General features: G+C 31.2%; 4 protein-coding genes across 5 annotated transcripts; 3 read left to right on the forward strand and 1 right to left on the reverse strand.

Annotated features, from left to right (window-relative positions):
* The first annotated feature begins 1,893 nt into the window (after positions 1 to 1,893).
* On the forward strand, positions 1,894 to 7,097 carry LOC110660999 (protein EARLY STARVATION 1, chloroplastic). 2 transcript variants are annotated; one of them, XM_058131431.1, is made up of 12 exons: positions 1,894 to 2,458; positions 3,203 to 3,294; positions 3,448 to 3,641; positions 4,353 to 4,392; positions 4,519 to 4,600; positions 4,719 to 4,796; positions 4,922 to 5,047; positions 5,504 to 5,625; positions 6,356 to 6,395; positions 6,552 to 6,626; positions 6,706 to 6,908; positions 7,022 to 7,097. In XM_058131431.1, the coding sequence occupies exons 1-11, from the start codon at positions 2,202 to 2,204 to the stop codon at positions 6,872 to 6,874; spliced, it is 1,275 nt and encodes a 424-aa protein (XP_057987414.1). In that variant the 5' UTR covers positions 1,894 to 2,201; the 3' UTR covers positions 6,875 to 6,908; positions 7,022 to 7,097. The 2 variants fall into 2 exon arrangements, with proteins under 2 accessions (XP_057987414.1, XP_021675179.2); XM_021819487.2 differs by having other exon boundaries at positions 6,706 to 7,097.
* Positions 7,098 to 8,966: 1,869 nt separating this feature from the next.
* On the forward strand, positions 8,967 to 10,995 carry LOC110661000 (uncharacterized). The gene is made up of 2 exons (XM_021819488.2): positions 8,967 to 9,690; positions 10,113 to 10,995. Exons 1-2 carry the CDS (start codon positions 9,169 to 9,171, stop codon positions 10,884 to 10,886), a joined length of 1,296 nt encoding a protein of 431 aa, XP_021675180.2. The 5' UTR covers positions 8,967 to 9,168; the 3' UTR covers positions 10,887 to 10,995.
* A 101-nt stretch (positions 10,996 to 11,096) lies between these two features.
* On the reverse strand, positions 11,097 to 11,677 carry LOC110661001 (uncharacterized). The gene is given in 1 exon segment (XM_021819489.2): positions 11,097 to 11,677. A coding segment is annotated over 1 exon segment (273 nt). The 5' UTR covers positions 11,635 to 11,677; the 3' UTR covers positions 11,097 to 11,361.
* Positions 11,678 to 15,248: 3,571 nt separating this feature from the next.
* LOC110660954 (uncharacterized) lies at positions 15,249 to 16,154 on the forward strand. The gene has a single exon (XM_021819428.2). The coding sequence runs from the start codon at positions 15,249 to 15,251 to the stop codon at positions 16,152 to 16,154; it is 906 nt and encodes a 301-aa protein (XP_021675120.2).
* Positions 16,155 to 17,040: the final 886 nt, after the last annotated feature.

A 17,040-nucleotide genomic window follows, 5' to 3' on the forward strand; every position in this document is an offset into this window, starting at 1 on the left:
GCTGTGGCTTGTGGGATGTGGATTCTTGGAAAAGTCTTGAACTATCATATATGTAATATGTATGACGTAATTCAGATAAATGTTATATTTTTAATTTAATAAAAATTTAATAAATTAAATAATAATTAATAAATTATGTAATGAGATGTAATATTTTTTTATAATTTAAAATTATATTAATAAATGTAAATTTTAATTAATAAAAAATATATAAAATTAAAATTTTATTTCATTAAATTTGATGGTAAAATTTATTTTTTATAAATAAATTTTATGATAGAATTTGTTTATAAATAAATTTTATTATTTAATATATTTTATATTAAATATGTAATTTATTTTAAATGAAATAAATTTTATATTTAAAATAATTAAAATAAAATAAAATAATATATAATAAAAAATAATTTTGTCACTCGAAAAAAATTATTTATAAATTTTATTAATTTTAATAAAATTTTATTTAATTATAATAAATTTTGTAGAATTAATTATTAAAAATTTTAAATTTAAATATTAAAATTTTAAATTTATAAATAAATTCTATAAAATTTTATAAAATTTATTTATATTAAATACTATCTAAAATAATTTTATTATTTTTTTCACTTTTAGTCCAAACTATTAAGATTGTCAGACATTAATCGTGTTAAATTGCGGTTTGACAAATGTCCATCGTTTTGTTTGGGGATATTTTTAGAAAAAAAGTTAAAGAAAAGAAAAATGAATGCAATTATAAATAAAATAAAATAAAATAAAATATCAATAAAAAGAAAAAATTATATTATTTTATTTATGATTTTTTTTCTTGAGTAAAAGGAAAAATAAAAATAATTTATTTATTTTTCATATTTGATGAAAAAAATAGAAGAAAAAATTATTATATTTTTATTATTATACTCATATTAAATAAATAAAATTATATTAAAAATAAAAAAGAAAAAAGATATGAAGTGAAAATAGAAAAATAACATTATTTTTCATTCTTTTTCGTCTAATTTGAGAAAAAAATAAAATGACTCAAAATATTTTTTAATCATTTTATACATAAATCTATATTTTTTTTTTCTTTTTTTTTTTTACTTTTTCCTTCTTATAAAACAAAGAAATAAGGCTTAATATTTTTTTCCATCCTTTTTCTTTTTAACAAAATAAGAGAATTATAGGTTGGAATTAATAATTTCAATTCAAAATTAGGAAGGCTTTAAAATCGCATTGTATAGAACTTATTTATTAAATTAAAACTTTATTTATTTTATGAAAAATATTTTTTAATATTTTAAATATTTAAAATATTTTAAAAAATAAATTAACAAAAAATATTTTTCTAATTAAATAAAAAATTAACTCACTTTTTATTTTCAAAATCTTAATAATTTTATTAAAATATAAAAACACTTATACATATACATATATGATATAAATATATATCATTTAACTTACTTACTATTACAATAAAATAATTAAAAATATTTTTTTATTATATATAAATAAAAGTTAAATTATTAATTTTAATATAATTCAAAATTAAAGAGAAAATTAAACTCCACTCTCAAAATTTGATTTCAATCTTATTTAGACCTTTAGATTGTTAAACGATTCTAATTTTAAATTTGATGAAGCTAATTCCGGTTTGATTTCAAACTCAACCAAGATCTTTGAGCGGATCTAACTCTATCATCCATTATCTTATTTTTAAGAAAAATTATTTTAAAGAGAATGAAGATATACAACATTATAATCAAGGCCTGGTCCTCCCAGCTCACTAAAAATGGAAAGAAATGACGGCTGAGATTATGACACGTGGCAAAACCACCAAAGCATAACGGATACCGAAAAAACCTAGAAGTGGGACCTCTCTGCTCACGTGTACATGATTAAATCCCGAGATTCGCACCGCTGCAGCCATGGCCGAGACGTGAAATCTCGCACCAATCTGATCTCCACCTCACAGTCTCTCTCTCTCTTTCGCTTTTCCACTGCAAGTCCCTCACCGTCAATCCAATGTCCCAACTCACAGATTCTCCCGATATTCTCTCCTCCGTCGCCATTGGCTAATCCTTTATTTTTTCTCTTAAATTTTCAACTCCTCAAGTCTCCGCCTCTCTGCAGACTTCAACCCCCACCACTGCTTCCTCTTCTTCAATCTTCAACGTCGCCATTTAGGGTTTTCCCATGGCAATTTCGTAATTTCATTCTCAATGGCGGCCACTTCTAGCGGTTTATCCGCTCACTTCCATTTCAAGCTCACTCGCCTCCACATTTCTCCGTTGCATACTACTGTCTATGGATTGCAGCTCAGAAAGAAGAAGAAGAGGAGGACCGTCGGCGTCAGTCCAATCACTTGCTGCAGCTCCGACTCTGTTGTTCCAATTAGGAGCATCGAGAAAAATGAAGACAAGTCCTCTCATAGAGTCCGTGTCCAAGCCACTCCAGCATTGCCTTTTGCTTCTCCTCAGTACGTCGCCGTTTTGACACTCCTCCTTGTTGATTGTTGATCTTCCATTGAAGCTGCCATATCTATTTTAATTTTGAAATAAATAAATAAAATGGCCTCCTTTTAAACTTTCAAAGGTAAAAACTGGGAGTGAAAAGTGATGATAAAGGGGGATTTTTCGAAAATTGAATTTTGTATGGAAAGTTTCTTCTAAATTTTACATAATTGGTGGTTATGTGCTCATAATTTTTGAGCTAAATTCATCACATTAGCTATTGATATTGTTAGCTTACATCTGTTTCATTCTTCCAGGGTGTGTAAAATATGAGTATCAGTTCTTAGCTGAGTATTTGAATGGCATTCATTGAGATAGAATTTCTCTTATCATGATGAAAGAGTCCACAGTTGATCTCTGATTAACCAAGTAAAAAAAATATGCTCAGTTTGGCGTATATAAAAGTATTAGCATTATTATGTTAAATCAAAGGATTCGAGTTTCAAATACATATTCAGCAAATAACTAAGATGATTCTGGAGGTATGAGAGTATATATATTGATTATGTACTGGTAGATTTATGTGTTTATTCCTTTAGGCTGTGATGGAGATGCTCCCAAGTGTTCTGTTAATGAATAAACTTTTAACATATGTCAACTTTCCTTCATCTAGTGGGACTGGGCAAGTTTCTTTCAATTTAACTGCTTCTCTCTATCACCCAAGCAGCATAAACTCTCAAAGTTTGTGTTTTTACTTGTAATTATTCTAGGTCTCGATTTGTTTCAAAACAAGAAAAGTTTTCTCCTCGTTGTACCCCAAGAAGTTCTGGTCCACAGTCCAGAGACACCCCACCAAAAAGAGGTAATTTACATTACTTGGCCAGGTTATTTTCTTATTCATTTACTTCTGCTCTTGCCTTCTTTTATAATTGTTTTCCAAAATTTTGGATCTTAATAGACATTTCAGTGTCATGCTTATTAAATAATGTTGTGTTCACTGGTTCCCTAAATGCAGACACTGGTATTGCTAATGAAAAGGACTGGGGCATCAGCTTGTTGAATGAAAATGTTAATGAATCTGGCACTAATGAAGATGGTGGTACTTGGTACCGGGAAAGTGGAGAAGACATGGGTGAAAATGGGTACAGATGTAGATGGACAAGAATGGGCGGACGATCACATGATGATACCTCAGAATGGAAAGAAACGGTATAAAATCATTTTGGTCATGTTACTTGTATGTACGTGTATTATTGATTTCAGATTGAACCAAACTGGAAGAAATTTTTGTAAATTCATTTATATAATGGAATTGCTAGACAATTAGCAAAATTCATTATTTTGGTGATTGATGAAAGCAACTACTGTACATTCAAGACAGTCTGTATTTTGTCACTGAGTCTCCAATACTAATAAACACTACTTTTACCTCAATTACCATACCAATTGATATGCAAATGGTAAAAATTTCAAAAATTAATGTATTTTTAAATAAGGTTATAGTTTTGTGATTAATCATCCACCTAGGATAACATTGGTGGCCATTATTTTGTCCTTGCTCCCCATTTGTCCATCTGTCACTTGAAGTACACTGTAGTAGTCAGGAGAAGTTGGACTCTGATTCAATATTTTGATACAACACATGAAATCCTTAGAGCCATGCTAACTTATTTCTGAAAAACTTGGGGTAATGGAGGAGCTGATTCCAAAACTAGATAGTTATACAGGAAAAGAAAAGATTTCATCTTCATCCCTAGCTGGTATGTCTAGCCATGGAAAGTTTCTGAAAATAACATCTTGGTCCTACAATTATATGTCATGATTTTTATTGAATTATGCTACACTGGCATTGATTTTATAACCCTATTAAGTATCATCCCAGGTGGATGCATTTAATTGGATTTTTGATCTCCTTGACAGTGGTGGGAGAAAAGTGACTGGACTGGATACAAAGAGCTAGGTATTGCTTGCCTTTTCTACCTAGACATTATAATCTTTTTTAATCAATTAATCCATTTTAATTGGATATATTGACCTCTTTAATTATGTTGAAATACTCATCTTCAGCTTAGTTTATGCTTCATAGGTGTGGAGAAATCTGGAAGGAATGCTGAGGGGGATTCATGGTGGGAGACCTGGCAAGAGGTGCTCCATCAAGATGAATGGAGGTCTACTTTGTACCAGTGCTTATCTATTTCAATAAAACTGAAAGATATATCATGAAATAAATTAAATTTACCATTGGTTGCACTTTAATATGTAAATTGCTGCTATACGTTGTTGTAGTAATCTAGCAAGGATAGAGAGGAGTGCACAGAAACAAGCGAAATCAGGGACTGAAAATGCTGGATGGTATGAGAAATGGTAAGTTAATAATAAACTGCACAGTGATGTGATAAATGTAATTTACTGTATTAAGCATGCAGTTCACAAAAACGACATATCCACCGATTACTATATTAATTATTATTCATTCATTTTGGACTTAGGTGGGAGAAATATGATGCTAAAGGCTGGACTGAGAAGGGGGCACATAAGTATGGAAGACTAAATGAGCAGTCATGGTGGGAGAAGTGGGGAGAGCATTACGATGGAAGAGGATCTGTTCTCAAATGGTTTTCTCTTTTTATCATCATATCTTTTGTTGGACTTAAATATGCTTGGAGCTAGTTTTTGATGTTCTCATCTTTGACATGCTCTAATACAATTGACTATAGAAAGTAATCATAATCTGCACATATCTTCAGAACTCAAGATCTCATGTTGTATAGTATCTGGCTCATTGTTAGTAACACTGAGCAATAAGCTATCATAAATATGGAAGGCATCAATAATTTAGAAGCTGAACTACGATTCTGTTCATATAGGAACAGAGCTTCTAATGAATAGATAACCTGTGTTATATCCACAACAATGATTTATTAAAGTATTACTTTTTTATATGTTAGTCTGCTTGGGCAATAATTTTAGAATTACAGCAAGTTCTTTTCATTTTTCTCCAAGTAGTCAGAACATACCAACTGGAAGAACTTTTGAGTAATTTCTCTGAGTTTTCTGTTTTCATTCCTCAGGACAGATAAATGGGCTGAGACTGAGTTAGGAACCAAATGGGGTGACAAGTGGGAAGAGAAGTTCTTTGCTGGTATAGGTTCTCGTCAGGGTGAGACATGGCATGTTTCTCCAAGTGGTGAACGTAAGTTTCTGTATTTTATTCAGCCATGATACTTTGCCTTTAAATTTTAGATTCTGTACACCACTGAACATTTTTCTTGATTTTATCCATGTCATCAGATCTTAGTTAAATTTGGGCTAGCATTTTCATTTCTAATATTTGTTTTAATTAGTTCTTTACAATGGCACATCTTCATATGCTTGTCTTGGTAAATTATTCTAATGGTCATTGAATTTAGCATTGCATTGATTTTCATTGTTTTATTTTGTTGCAAATAGAGTACTTTTACCTGATTCTGGCGATAAACCTACTGGAGATTTGATGTGGCATTCAATTCAAGGCTTATTTGTAAATAATAAAATTGAGGTCGTTTAAGTTTGGTTATAGTTTTATTGTATGCCCGCTCGTATGCTGTGCTAGATTTGGGTTTGATTATGATGTTTTTGGTCTACACCTCATTTTGCTTTTGACTGCATTCATCCATTTTAGGAAGAAAAATACTCAAAAGTTACACAAGATGTGTATCTCTATTTGGGAAGAAAATTATTTGGAAAGTTATTCATTGATAATTACAATTTAACTTTCCTATTTCTTGTACTTCCTGGAATTTTCTTGGTGCTTGTGAATTTCTTCATCCATTCTGGAATTTCTTGCCTAAAAGATGAATTTTTTACTTGGTATTCATTTCTTTGATAAATTTATGTTTGGCTTTATTTGCTTCCCTTGTTAATTTGACATGCTATGTTTCTAGGTTGGTCAAGGACATGGGGAGAGGAACATTTTGGAAATGGGTATGCAACTTTATCCATTAAAAGAATGTGTTACCATTTTCATGATAAAACTAGTTTTTTTTTCCCCCCTCTGTAAATGTGACATCGAAGTTTGGTATAGGTTTGAATATATGAAAGTATACATGTGTAGTTACATGCCTTCTTTCTATGTTCCAGCAAAGTCCACAAATATGGAAAGAGCACAACAGGTGAAAGCTGGGATATTGTTGTGGACGAGGAAACCTATTATGAGTAAGAATATGCTTTTGTTTAGTTGCTAAAATTCTTTTTTGGGATTAATTTAACTGACACGGTCTTTCATTTAATGAAGGGCTGAACCTCATTACGGATGGGCTGATGTTGTGGGTGATTCAACCCAGTTGCTATCAATTAAACCTACGGAGAGACCACCAGGAGTCTACCCAAATCTTGATTTTGGGTCATCTCCTCCATCTTCAACCTATGATGATTCCTCAGACTTGCCTCCCTCTCCACAATGAAGAGCTGATTTTCACTCTCTATATTTTGCTTTAGGTGATTTCATATCTGATCTAAATCCAATCCCATTTTAAGTTGTCTTGTAACAGAATGTTGTGAATTACTTTTTCATTTGTTCATTCTTTGGATGGTAAATGCAATCATTTCAGGCTGTGGTAAATATCGGACATCACCTCAGATTCTTATTTAATTTCTAGCTGCTCATGTAGATTGGAGTTTGTGGTATGACTATTCTTCATTAATTTTTGAATTAAAATTTGTTAGTCCATGTCCATCTTGAGCGTTGGTTTAACAATTGTTTTGAAGATGGTTGGCTTTATTATAAATTTTTTTTAAAAAAAAAAAAAAAAGAAGAAATTTCCGCGATATAGAAGCAGCCAACGATCAACAGTTTTTGGCCAAACGTGGAACTCGTCTTTTTTGGTGTAGAAATATGAAATATCCCCACTTGTTTTGAACCTGTCTTCGTAATGTCCGCTTGAATTAGCAAAGAAAATGGCCGTTCTCTCTTTTTTTCTAAGGATTTTAAAATGTGATAATTTCATTGACAATGTGCCAAACGGCCAATTTTCATAAGGAGGATTGAGGCAAGAAGAGGCATTAGACATGGGCGCATTAAAGCGTTGACCACATATGATTTCATCCCAATTGAATATTGTTAACAATGGTTGTAATGGTTAGAGAAGAATGTACCGTTTTATTCTTTAATCCACATTACGTAAGAGAAGAATGTACCATTTTATTCTTTAATCCACATTATTTCATGCTTTCTTGTTAATACTTTTAATAATAATAATAATAAATTCTTTAACAAACCTAACAAGATTAGGTAGAACTCCTTATCAATTATATTTTGACTATGCTGAAAAGTAATTTACAATTATTTATTTTAAATACTAATTGTGAGAAATACGTGATTAAAATAATTTAAAAAATATTTAATTTAACAAAATTATTATTTAATATTTATATTTTAACAAAATTAACTATTTAATTTTTTTATTTTAAAAAATATACTATTTAGTCATTTTGTCAAATTTTCTGTTAATCAATATATGTTGAACTACTATTTAGTCTCTTTATTTTTATGAAATTAATTAATTAATTATTATATTTTAAAAAATATTACTATTTAATTTTTTTAGTTTAATAAAACTATTTAGTTATTTTCTCTATTCTTAAAATTAAATATTTTAAAAAATAAATTCTTTGATGAAAATAAAAATTTTACTGTAAAAATAAAATCTAAATTTACGTTTTTTTTTTAATTTATTCAAGTATTTTCATTCAATTTCTTGAATATTATTTTTATATTTTCTCTATTAGAAAACTATTTTCCTAAATTGTCATCTTGACCACTTGAAGATTTTGAAAAATTAATTAATATTTTTACACATATAGCTTATATTAATTTTCTATTAAAATAGAAAAATAGAGAAAGAATTAGAAGGAGTAAGAGAACAATATGGAGAGAGAGATAAATAGGACAAAAATAAAGAGAAAAAAAGTTAATATAGTTTATATTGTATAAACTAATTAATATATTTTTTAAAATATAAAAATTAATTAATTAATAATTTAATTAATATTAAAATTCTTTGAATAGCAAAAAATTTAACAAAATATTTTATAAGTTTAACCGAATCAAAATAGATAAATTAAATAATATATTTTTAAAATATAAAAATTAAATAATTAATTTATTAAAATAAAAAAATTAAATAATATTTTTTCTATTTAATTTTGATGTATAAAAATGACCTGAAATATCCTTTACTGTAAATATAAAAAGATTTTAATAATTAATAAACATTCTATAAAATTATTTTTTAAATTATAAAAATTGAGTATTAATTGAAATAAAATAAAATTTTAAAAGATTTAATAAAATAAAAAAATATTTTAGTTACCTCCCGAACAAAATCCAATACATCCAGCACTAGCATACCAGAATTGGATTGGGCTAAAAATAAGTTTACGTCAGGTAATTAAGCAGCAAATCAAAAATTAAATCCTTGATTGGCTTGGCTAACATCATGCTTACTTCTTGATAAAGCAAATATTTTTGGAAAAAAAAAAATTTCATAATCTCTAAAATGGCCCACAGTTCACCTGATCATTTCCTGGCTCACGCCAACTATTCTCCTAAACCTAAACAATCTCCTCCAAAGCCCCGTAATTAGCTACTTTCCTAATTCTCTTCTGGGTCTAGTCTACTGATTATCTTCTTCATGCGTAGGATCCAAAACCAGCAACTGCGATGCTTTTTCAAATATAGCCCCTGGAAGAGAACCAGATGGTGAAGACCCCGCAAGAATTCGCCATGTATGTTGCTAGATGGTTCTCAGATCTCGATTGGAAACTTCTCTTGTTATTTGTTCCTCCTCTATTTATCATTGTTTTTCTCTTTGTATCTGCTACACCCGTTAGTCCTTTATCCACTTTCGCCCCTCTTGCGTCTTTTTTCTTCAATAGAACTACTTCAGCCGATGATCCATGTGTGTTGCCGTTGAATCGGAGTCAGGGGGTGAGGTCGTGGGAGGATGAACTGTACCGGTCGAGAATGGCGGTGTGTTTGGTTGGTGGAGCTAGAAGATTCGAGCTAACTGGACCGTCGATTGTGGAGAATATTCTCAATGTGTATCCAAACTCAGACCTCTTTTTGCATTGTCCTTTAGACGAAAATGCTTTCAAGTTCTCGCTCTTGAAATTGGCCCCCAGGATAGCCACCGTACGCATCTTTCAGCCCAAACCCATTCCGGAAACTGAGGCTGAGGTCCGAGTACTCACCGCCTCGAATTCCCCGAACGGAATCCAGGTTTTTTCTCTTTAAATTACTATAATTGAAAATTTTCAAAATTAAATTTCATTGTTGATTTTTGTCTGTTTTTATTTGTTTTTCTGGGAAAGAACACAGAGATAAGACAATTACACATCTTCATTTTGAAATTGGGTTTTCTTTGGTTTCCTTTATCAGTTTCTAATGGCAAGCAATTACAGCTAATCTTGTTCCTTCAAGGGTAATTCTCCACAATTGAAGCTAATCTAACCTACCAAACACTCGAGAGTTTCTCAACTTGTATGCCAATTTTCTTTTCAAGAAAATCCTTTTCCCCATTTGATCCAAGGTCCCACCCCATCTAAAAGTGCATCTGACCACTGATTGCCACTATATTCTCGACAGTTTTAATGCAACTACAAGAAGGGGCCATAGCCGATAAATGTGTTTGTATTTTGCAGGGCCTACTGCAGTATTTTAATCTCGTAGAAGGATGTCTCACAATGATAGAGGAGTACCAAAACCAAAACAACTTCAAATACGACTGGGTAGTCCGTACTCGAGTTGATGGCTACTGGAACGCCCCACTTGCACCAGAAAATTTCATCACGGGTCACTACCTGGTCCCACCGGGCTCCACCTACGGTGGTCTTAATGACCGCCTCGGTATTGGCGATTTTAACTCCTCAGCGGTGGCCCTCTCTCGTCTCTCTCTCATCCCCAAACTAGACTCCGCCGGGTTACGCATGCTTAACTCGGAAACCTCATTCAAGGCCCAACTCACCACCTACGGCGTACCCGTCATCACCAAACGCCTACCTTTCTGCATTGTGTCGGACCGCAAGTACGGTTTCCCGCCATACCGGTTTGGGGTCCCTGTGGCGGCATTGTCGAGCCCAGGTCCATTAAGTGGGGCTAAATGCAGGCCGTGCACGCCTGTCTGCGAAGGAAGTTGCGTTGAAGGTATAATGTCATGGCTTGATAAGGGTTGGAGCTGGACAAATTGGGAAAGCGGGACACTGAAGCTATGTGACGCTCATGGTGAATGGGAGAAAGAGTGGGAGACTATTTTTGACAAAGTAGCGGGGAAGAAACGCGCCGCCGTGAGGAAGCGGATTTGGGGTCTGAAGTTGAAGCAATGCGTGAATGATTTCAATGAAATGAAGAGGCGGAGTTCCAAGTGGGACTCTCCACCGCCGGAAGAGATATGTAGTTTGGGCGTCGGAGAGAATTAAGATGGTGGCTGTAAAAAGAAATACTTAAGAGGGTAATTTTGGTTTTTATCATTGTAAATTTTTCTTTTTATTTAGTAATATATAAAACAAAATCTCTAGAATTCTAACAGCTGTAATTTGATGATGATGTGTTGAAACTTTGTGAGATTCTTTTGAAAATTCTGACGAGAAAGTTCAACTGCTCGCCTAAATTCCATGGGCGACGTTGGCTGATTACGAAATTAAAATGACCACAATGCCATTTAACGGACAGACGAATATAATTAAACTTTGCAGAGACCTCATCGAGCAGGCTGGATTTATTTTGGGCTTCATGGTCCAACTCAAGTCAAGCCCGAACCCTAAGGAAGAATCCTAGGCCTACCTCCTACAGAATGGAACTTGTGTTTTGACTATTACAAAGAAAGGATTTCAGCAACAACATAAATCAAAAACCACACACATGAGAAGATACATTCTAAGAAATCAACGTTAATCACTGAATGTACGATTGGCCTGTGATGTCAAGATCTCGATCGCCAGTAGAAGGTGGCGGTTAGTGTTTGGGCTCGGTGGTAGCCTTCTCATCCGCTCCGCCCGCGCTTTGGGTCTCACGAGCAGGTTTCTTGTTTACTTTTTGTGGTTGTCCCGGCTCATTAGCGTACATTCCACCACCGTACGCTTCACGATTCACCGGCTTCATCGGTGAAATTTGCGGTGGTTGATTCAATGTCCCCTCCCTCTCTTGCTTCTCTCGATCCGTCTCCATTGTTTTGCTGTGCTGCTTATGCTTTGCTTCGTTTCTGTTCGGTTATTTATCCTTCTGTGTTTTCATGTATTTTGCTTAATTCCTGACACGTGTGTCGTTATTAATCGTGTGGCAACCACAAGTCCCTGCCACGTTGCATGCAAATTTTTTGGTCTTTATCCACTCTATGGGTGCGTTGCTATTGAGGTTTGGGCCGGACTACAGTATTCCGATAATTTTAATTAATATAATTTTTTTTGAAACAATATAAAATTAATATAACTTTTTAATTTATAATTATTTTATTTAATGTAAAGTAAGATTATTTTATTTTAATATTATTGATATTTATTTAACAAAAACCTTATTTTATTTTTTATAATTACGTAAACCGATATTTATTATGATAAATTAACAAAAAATGGCGTTTCAGCAAAAGTAAACTTTATACAATTATAATATTCTTAAAAAAAGTAATATAATAAAATATTATTTTAAATTTATAATAATAAATAGACTTATTTATATTATTATTTGATATTTTTTTAAATTAAAAAAAAAAATTTATCAGTATAACGGTTATAGTTCCTTTAAATTTGAGATTTAGGGTTATTAATTGATATTTTTAATTTAATTTAATTTTATAAAAAAAATTATCATAAAATTTGATATAGTACTTAATGAGATTAACTATTAAATAATTTATAATTTCTTTTTATTACATATTTAGTTATTATATTAATATAAAAAATTAAATTAAGATAAGGTTATCTTATTAAATTAATTATAAACTATCACACAGAGCCGGTGATTTATATATATATATATATATTTATTTATTTATTTATTATTATTATTTTTTTAAGCATACAATTCCTCTCTACGATACTAAACAAAAATTGGAGGAATTTTATATCCAAGACAAGTAGAGCCTAGACACCTAACCTAATGAGCACTGCAAAATTGGGCTGGCCGGAGCTATTGAAAATCATATTTGACTTCTAAAGCTTGACAAGGTAGTCAATTTTCCTATTCTCTTCTTACCACAAGGAATCTGTTGGAATTGTTGTACACCTATCTAGATTCTTAAATATGTTGTATTACAGTCATAGAAGAAGTAATTAAAAGTTAAATATGTTCTTTTAATATAGAAAATTAGCTAGTCAATCTTGACTTTCATGTATGACTAGCGTATTTTTATGTAAAAAATAAAAAATAAAAATAAATATAGAAAATGATTAAAACATGAATTATTTTTATCTTTTTTTTTTCTCTCTCTCTCTATGGCAAGCTTCGGTTAAGATGCCTTCTAATAATGTGCACATGGGAAGATGACTCAATACCAATAGATGATTATTTAATGTATATTATCATGTTCATGGAAGTCGGCATATGCAAACGTGCATTCCTGAAGCGCCAATAACTTGAGTTTGATGAAGGGAATATCGTGGCTTTAAGTTTGGAAATCTCACCTCTAGAACACACACAAGAGGTTAGGGTTTGGAGGACAAGTTCCTGAAAGCCTATCTGTCATGTCTGGGTACTGAGAGTGTGCGTGTCTAGTTGGGGTTAGAAACGATGAGAGTGACCTTCAAGAGTCAGAAACAATGCACATATATTGGGGTCAGCCCTGTAAGGTCAATGCAGGCTTATGCTGCCCCTTTTGCTTATTATTATATGGCTCTATTGAGATTGAATTAAGCCTGGCTTTGAGTTCTGTTCGATTCGATTTTGAATTGAAACTCACTATTTTAAATCGAAGGGACTCTTTCAATTTAATGATTTAAAGGGATTAAAATTAAATTTGATGATCATTCGGTTTTAATTTTAATTCAGTCTTAAGTTAATTTGAGTGTAATTAAATTGGTTGTTAAATCCAAAACTTTTGGAGCTCACATGCGTACTGTTCTGGAATGTAATATCTGACCATTATAACGAGTTCATTCTATTATAATAGATAACTATTTCTTGATGGAATCAATATTTTTTTTAAATTATTAATGTTAAAAATATAAAAATAAAACAAATTAAGAAGAAAAAAAATTGGCCATCCCAAGTTCCAAAAAAGGTTATACTAAATTAATAAATAAAATCTTTTACTCTACACATGTAAAATTTATAAAAATATTTGTTAGCAATAAGCGGAGATAATTCAATGTGTCAATATTTTGTTCAAATCCCTTCAACTAATGGCATTTAAATTGCTACGCTATAAAAGATTAGAGTTACGTCTTTAATAAGCGCTTAATCCTACAACTATTAGTTTAAGAGCGAAGATCATGGTTTTGAATTCTGACTAGTGCTAGGAGATTGTTGGTACTAAATAGAGATAAATCAGCGGGTCAATATTCTATCTAAATTCTTTTAACTCGTGATACTCAAATTGTTACGTTATAACGGGTTAAAGTAATGTATCTACTAATAATATAAATTTTTGATTTAGTGATAAATGCTCGATTTGATAATATTTATACAATATAATATTAATACAATACAATATAACAATTCATGAGTTTCAAACACAATCACTAGTTGAAGACTTGCAGCAATTAATAGAAGATTTTGTAAATGAATGGTCCACGCGAGATCGACCCACTTGCCTTGAACAACTGAAAACCGGAAATGGTAGTGAAAAATATGAGCCAAGTTTTTGCAAACCTGTATTAGGTAGTGACAGCCAAAACCTTGCCTGCCTTGCTTTATGATTAGTTAGGTAGCGTAGCTAATCCATCGCAGAAATGCCATCTCTCTGTAGCGCGATTCTCCAACTTGTATCATCAAATCCATGGCTTTTTAATTTTTAACTCCCACATGGCATATCAAGGTGACTTTCAGGTTCTGAAGAACCCGCGGTGGATGCTGGTTTTGGATGTGTGTTTTTAAATATCCAATTAATTTAAATAATATATAATAATAAATTTAAGATTTTATTTATTTCATGAGAAATATTTTATATATTTTTTAATATTTTATCATTAAAAAAATAAATCAACAGAAAATATTTCTCTGCTAAAAAAAAATAAATTACTTGTAAAAAAAATATTTTAAAATTAAATTACTTTTAAGGGAAATATTTCTTTTTATAAGGGAGAAAGTGATTTTTTATTTTTAGATTTTGTTAATTTTATTAAAATATAAAAATATTTATATATATTATAATAAAAAATATTTTTATTTTTCATAGAAATTATTTTTTATATATAAATAGAGCTTAAATTTAATAATAATATTTGTGATATGTTTAAATTTATATCTCTTTTATATAAATAATTAAGTGAATATAAAAAAATATATTTTTTATAATAATATTTACAAATTTTGAAATATTATATTTAAATAAGTATAATTTCAATATTTTTATTAAATTATAACAAACTGCAGAGTAAGAAGCGAATGTAGGTAGGTCCCACTATTAAATAAGCCAGCGTGCCTAAACCACATGTGTCCCCTCTCCCGTTTAAACGGAAACCATACTCCTGCATTTGGTGCCTTGGTTTCGTTAATTAACAGCTCACGCTCAGCCTCTTCCGTTTTCTGCACCCTTTATATGCCTTTCTTCTCTCTTCCTCTCTTCCTCGCCAAAAAGCTTTTACTTTCAATCTTCAAGTCTTGAGACTCCTCTCTATATACTAACAATGGTAGGCGTATTCAAGCGCTCTTTTTCATTTCCTAATAAACTTCCTAATCGCCCGCCAAAACCATCCCTCTCTCACCACATCAGATCCATCAGTCTTCCTTGCAGATCACACCCTTTAATTTCCCAGCTTAGGAATGGGATCACTGAGCTCAGAATTTGGCCTTCCAAATTTGATAACCGAACATTTTCTTGGCTCTGCGATGGTTTGTCACGTCTTAAAGAGGTTCATGATTCCCTTGATGATATTCTCCAGCTCCCTCAAACCCAAGAATTCCTTCGCTGCCACCCCACTTGGGTTGATAACCTTCTTGAAGATTTCCTCCACTTCATTGATGTTTATGGAATCTTCCAAACATCGGTTTTGGCTCTCAGAGAAGAGCATTTTGCTGCCCAGGCAGCTACAAGGAAGAGAGATGACTCCAAGATTGTTTTATACATTAAATCCCGCAAGAAAATGGCTAAAGAGATGTCTAAACTCGCCTACACAATTCCAGATATCTCAAAATGCTCAGTTCCTGGATTCGATAAATTGTCTATTACTGATGCTGAACTGGTTAGTATAATTGAAGATGTTATTGAAGTGACAGTATCAGTTTCAGTAGCAATTTTCAATGGAATCTCATTGTCTTTTGCTTCAAGGAAATCCTCATGGATGGGAGTGATGATGAGATTGCCTAAGAGGGCAAAGAAAGTCAAGGCAGAGGAAGGAATTCAAGAATTGCAAAAAGTCAATGCAGAGAGCTTGTGGGGGTTGAGAAAGAAAGGAGAAGAGGAGGTGAAAATGGTTCTGAATGGGATGCAAGATTTAGAAGGGTGTATTGGTGGCATAGAAAGTGGAGGCCAGAAAGTGTTTAGGAGTTTGATTAACAGTAGAGTTTCACTACTCAACGCTCTCACACAGTAGAGTGAATGTAGAACTAACGGAAAAGTTTCAAAACCAGTGTTCAGAATTAAACAGATATCCAATAGTACTGTATAGCTTCATATTTGATTTGAATGAGTACTTTGCCTATAATTTTATAATTTTTTGTGTGTATATAATTTTTTTAAAGATAATTAAGACCATTTGCCATTTCACTCAAAACTGATGATCACATGACACACAAAATCACTTTTTAAATGATTAATTCATCATTAATTAAGTATGCTTAGTTTTATTTTGAAAACAATTAGAGGGTTTTTGTTTTCCCTTATGATTTTACACTCTCACACTATTAACAATTAGATGTCAAATATTTACTATGAGAATGCCTTCTATTATTAGTTTGTTTTGGATGCGGCCTACAAATTGGGTGTTGATTTTGACGCCAATTATTACTACCTCTGTCCCATTTTAATCTATAGTGTTGCATGTAATTAAGAGATAATTTAATAATCTTATTCTTATAAAATATATTAATAATTGATTAAATTATTTTTTATTTTACTTAATTATTTTTCATATAACTATTTATTATATTAATAAAAATAAAGAATAAAATTGAAAAAAAGTTAATGCTTATTTATTTTCTAAATGCGATAAATAATTTTAAATAAAAGAAAAACTTAAATTTAATAAACAAAAATGAACAAAAGAAGTATTATTTTTCTTTACTAAAAAATCATATTATTTTAAAATTAAATTTCATATTTGTAATAATGTCACATTTGAATTGAGCCTAAAGTTGTTTTTAGGCACTAATTAAAAGTTTGTTGGTATATGTAACGACCCAGCTTGGGGGCCATTAACGACGCAAATGATTGGATTAGCTTAAGACTACCAGAACCCGTAGCAAGTCTAAAAATCTATT

The sequence above is a fragment of the Hevea brasiliensis genome, chromosome 2 (assembly GCF_030052815.1).
Source record: "Hevea brasiliensis isolate MT/VB/25A 57/8 chromosome 2, ASM3005281v1, whole genome shotgun sequence".
In the NCBI taxonomy this organism is placed as follows: Eukaryota; Viridiplantae; Streptophyta; class Magnoliopsida; order Malpighiales; family Euphorbiaceae; genus Hevea; species Hevea brasiliensis.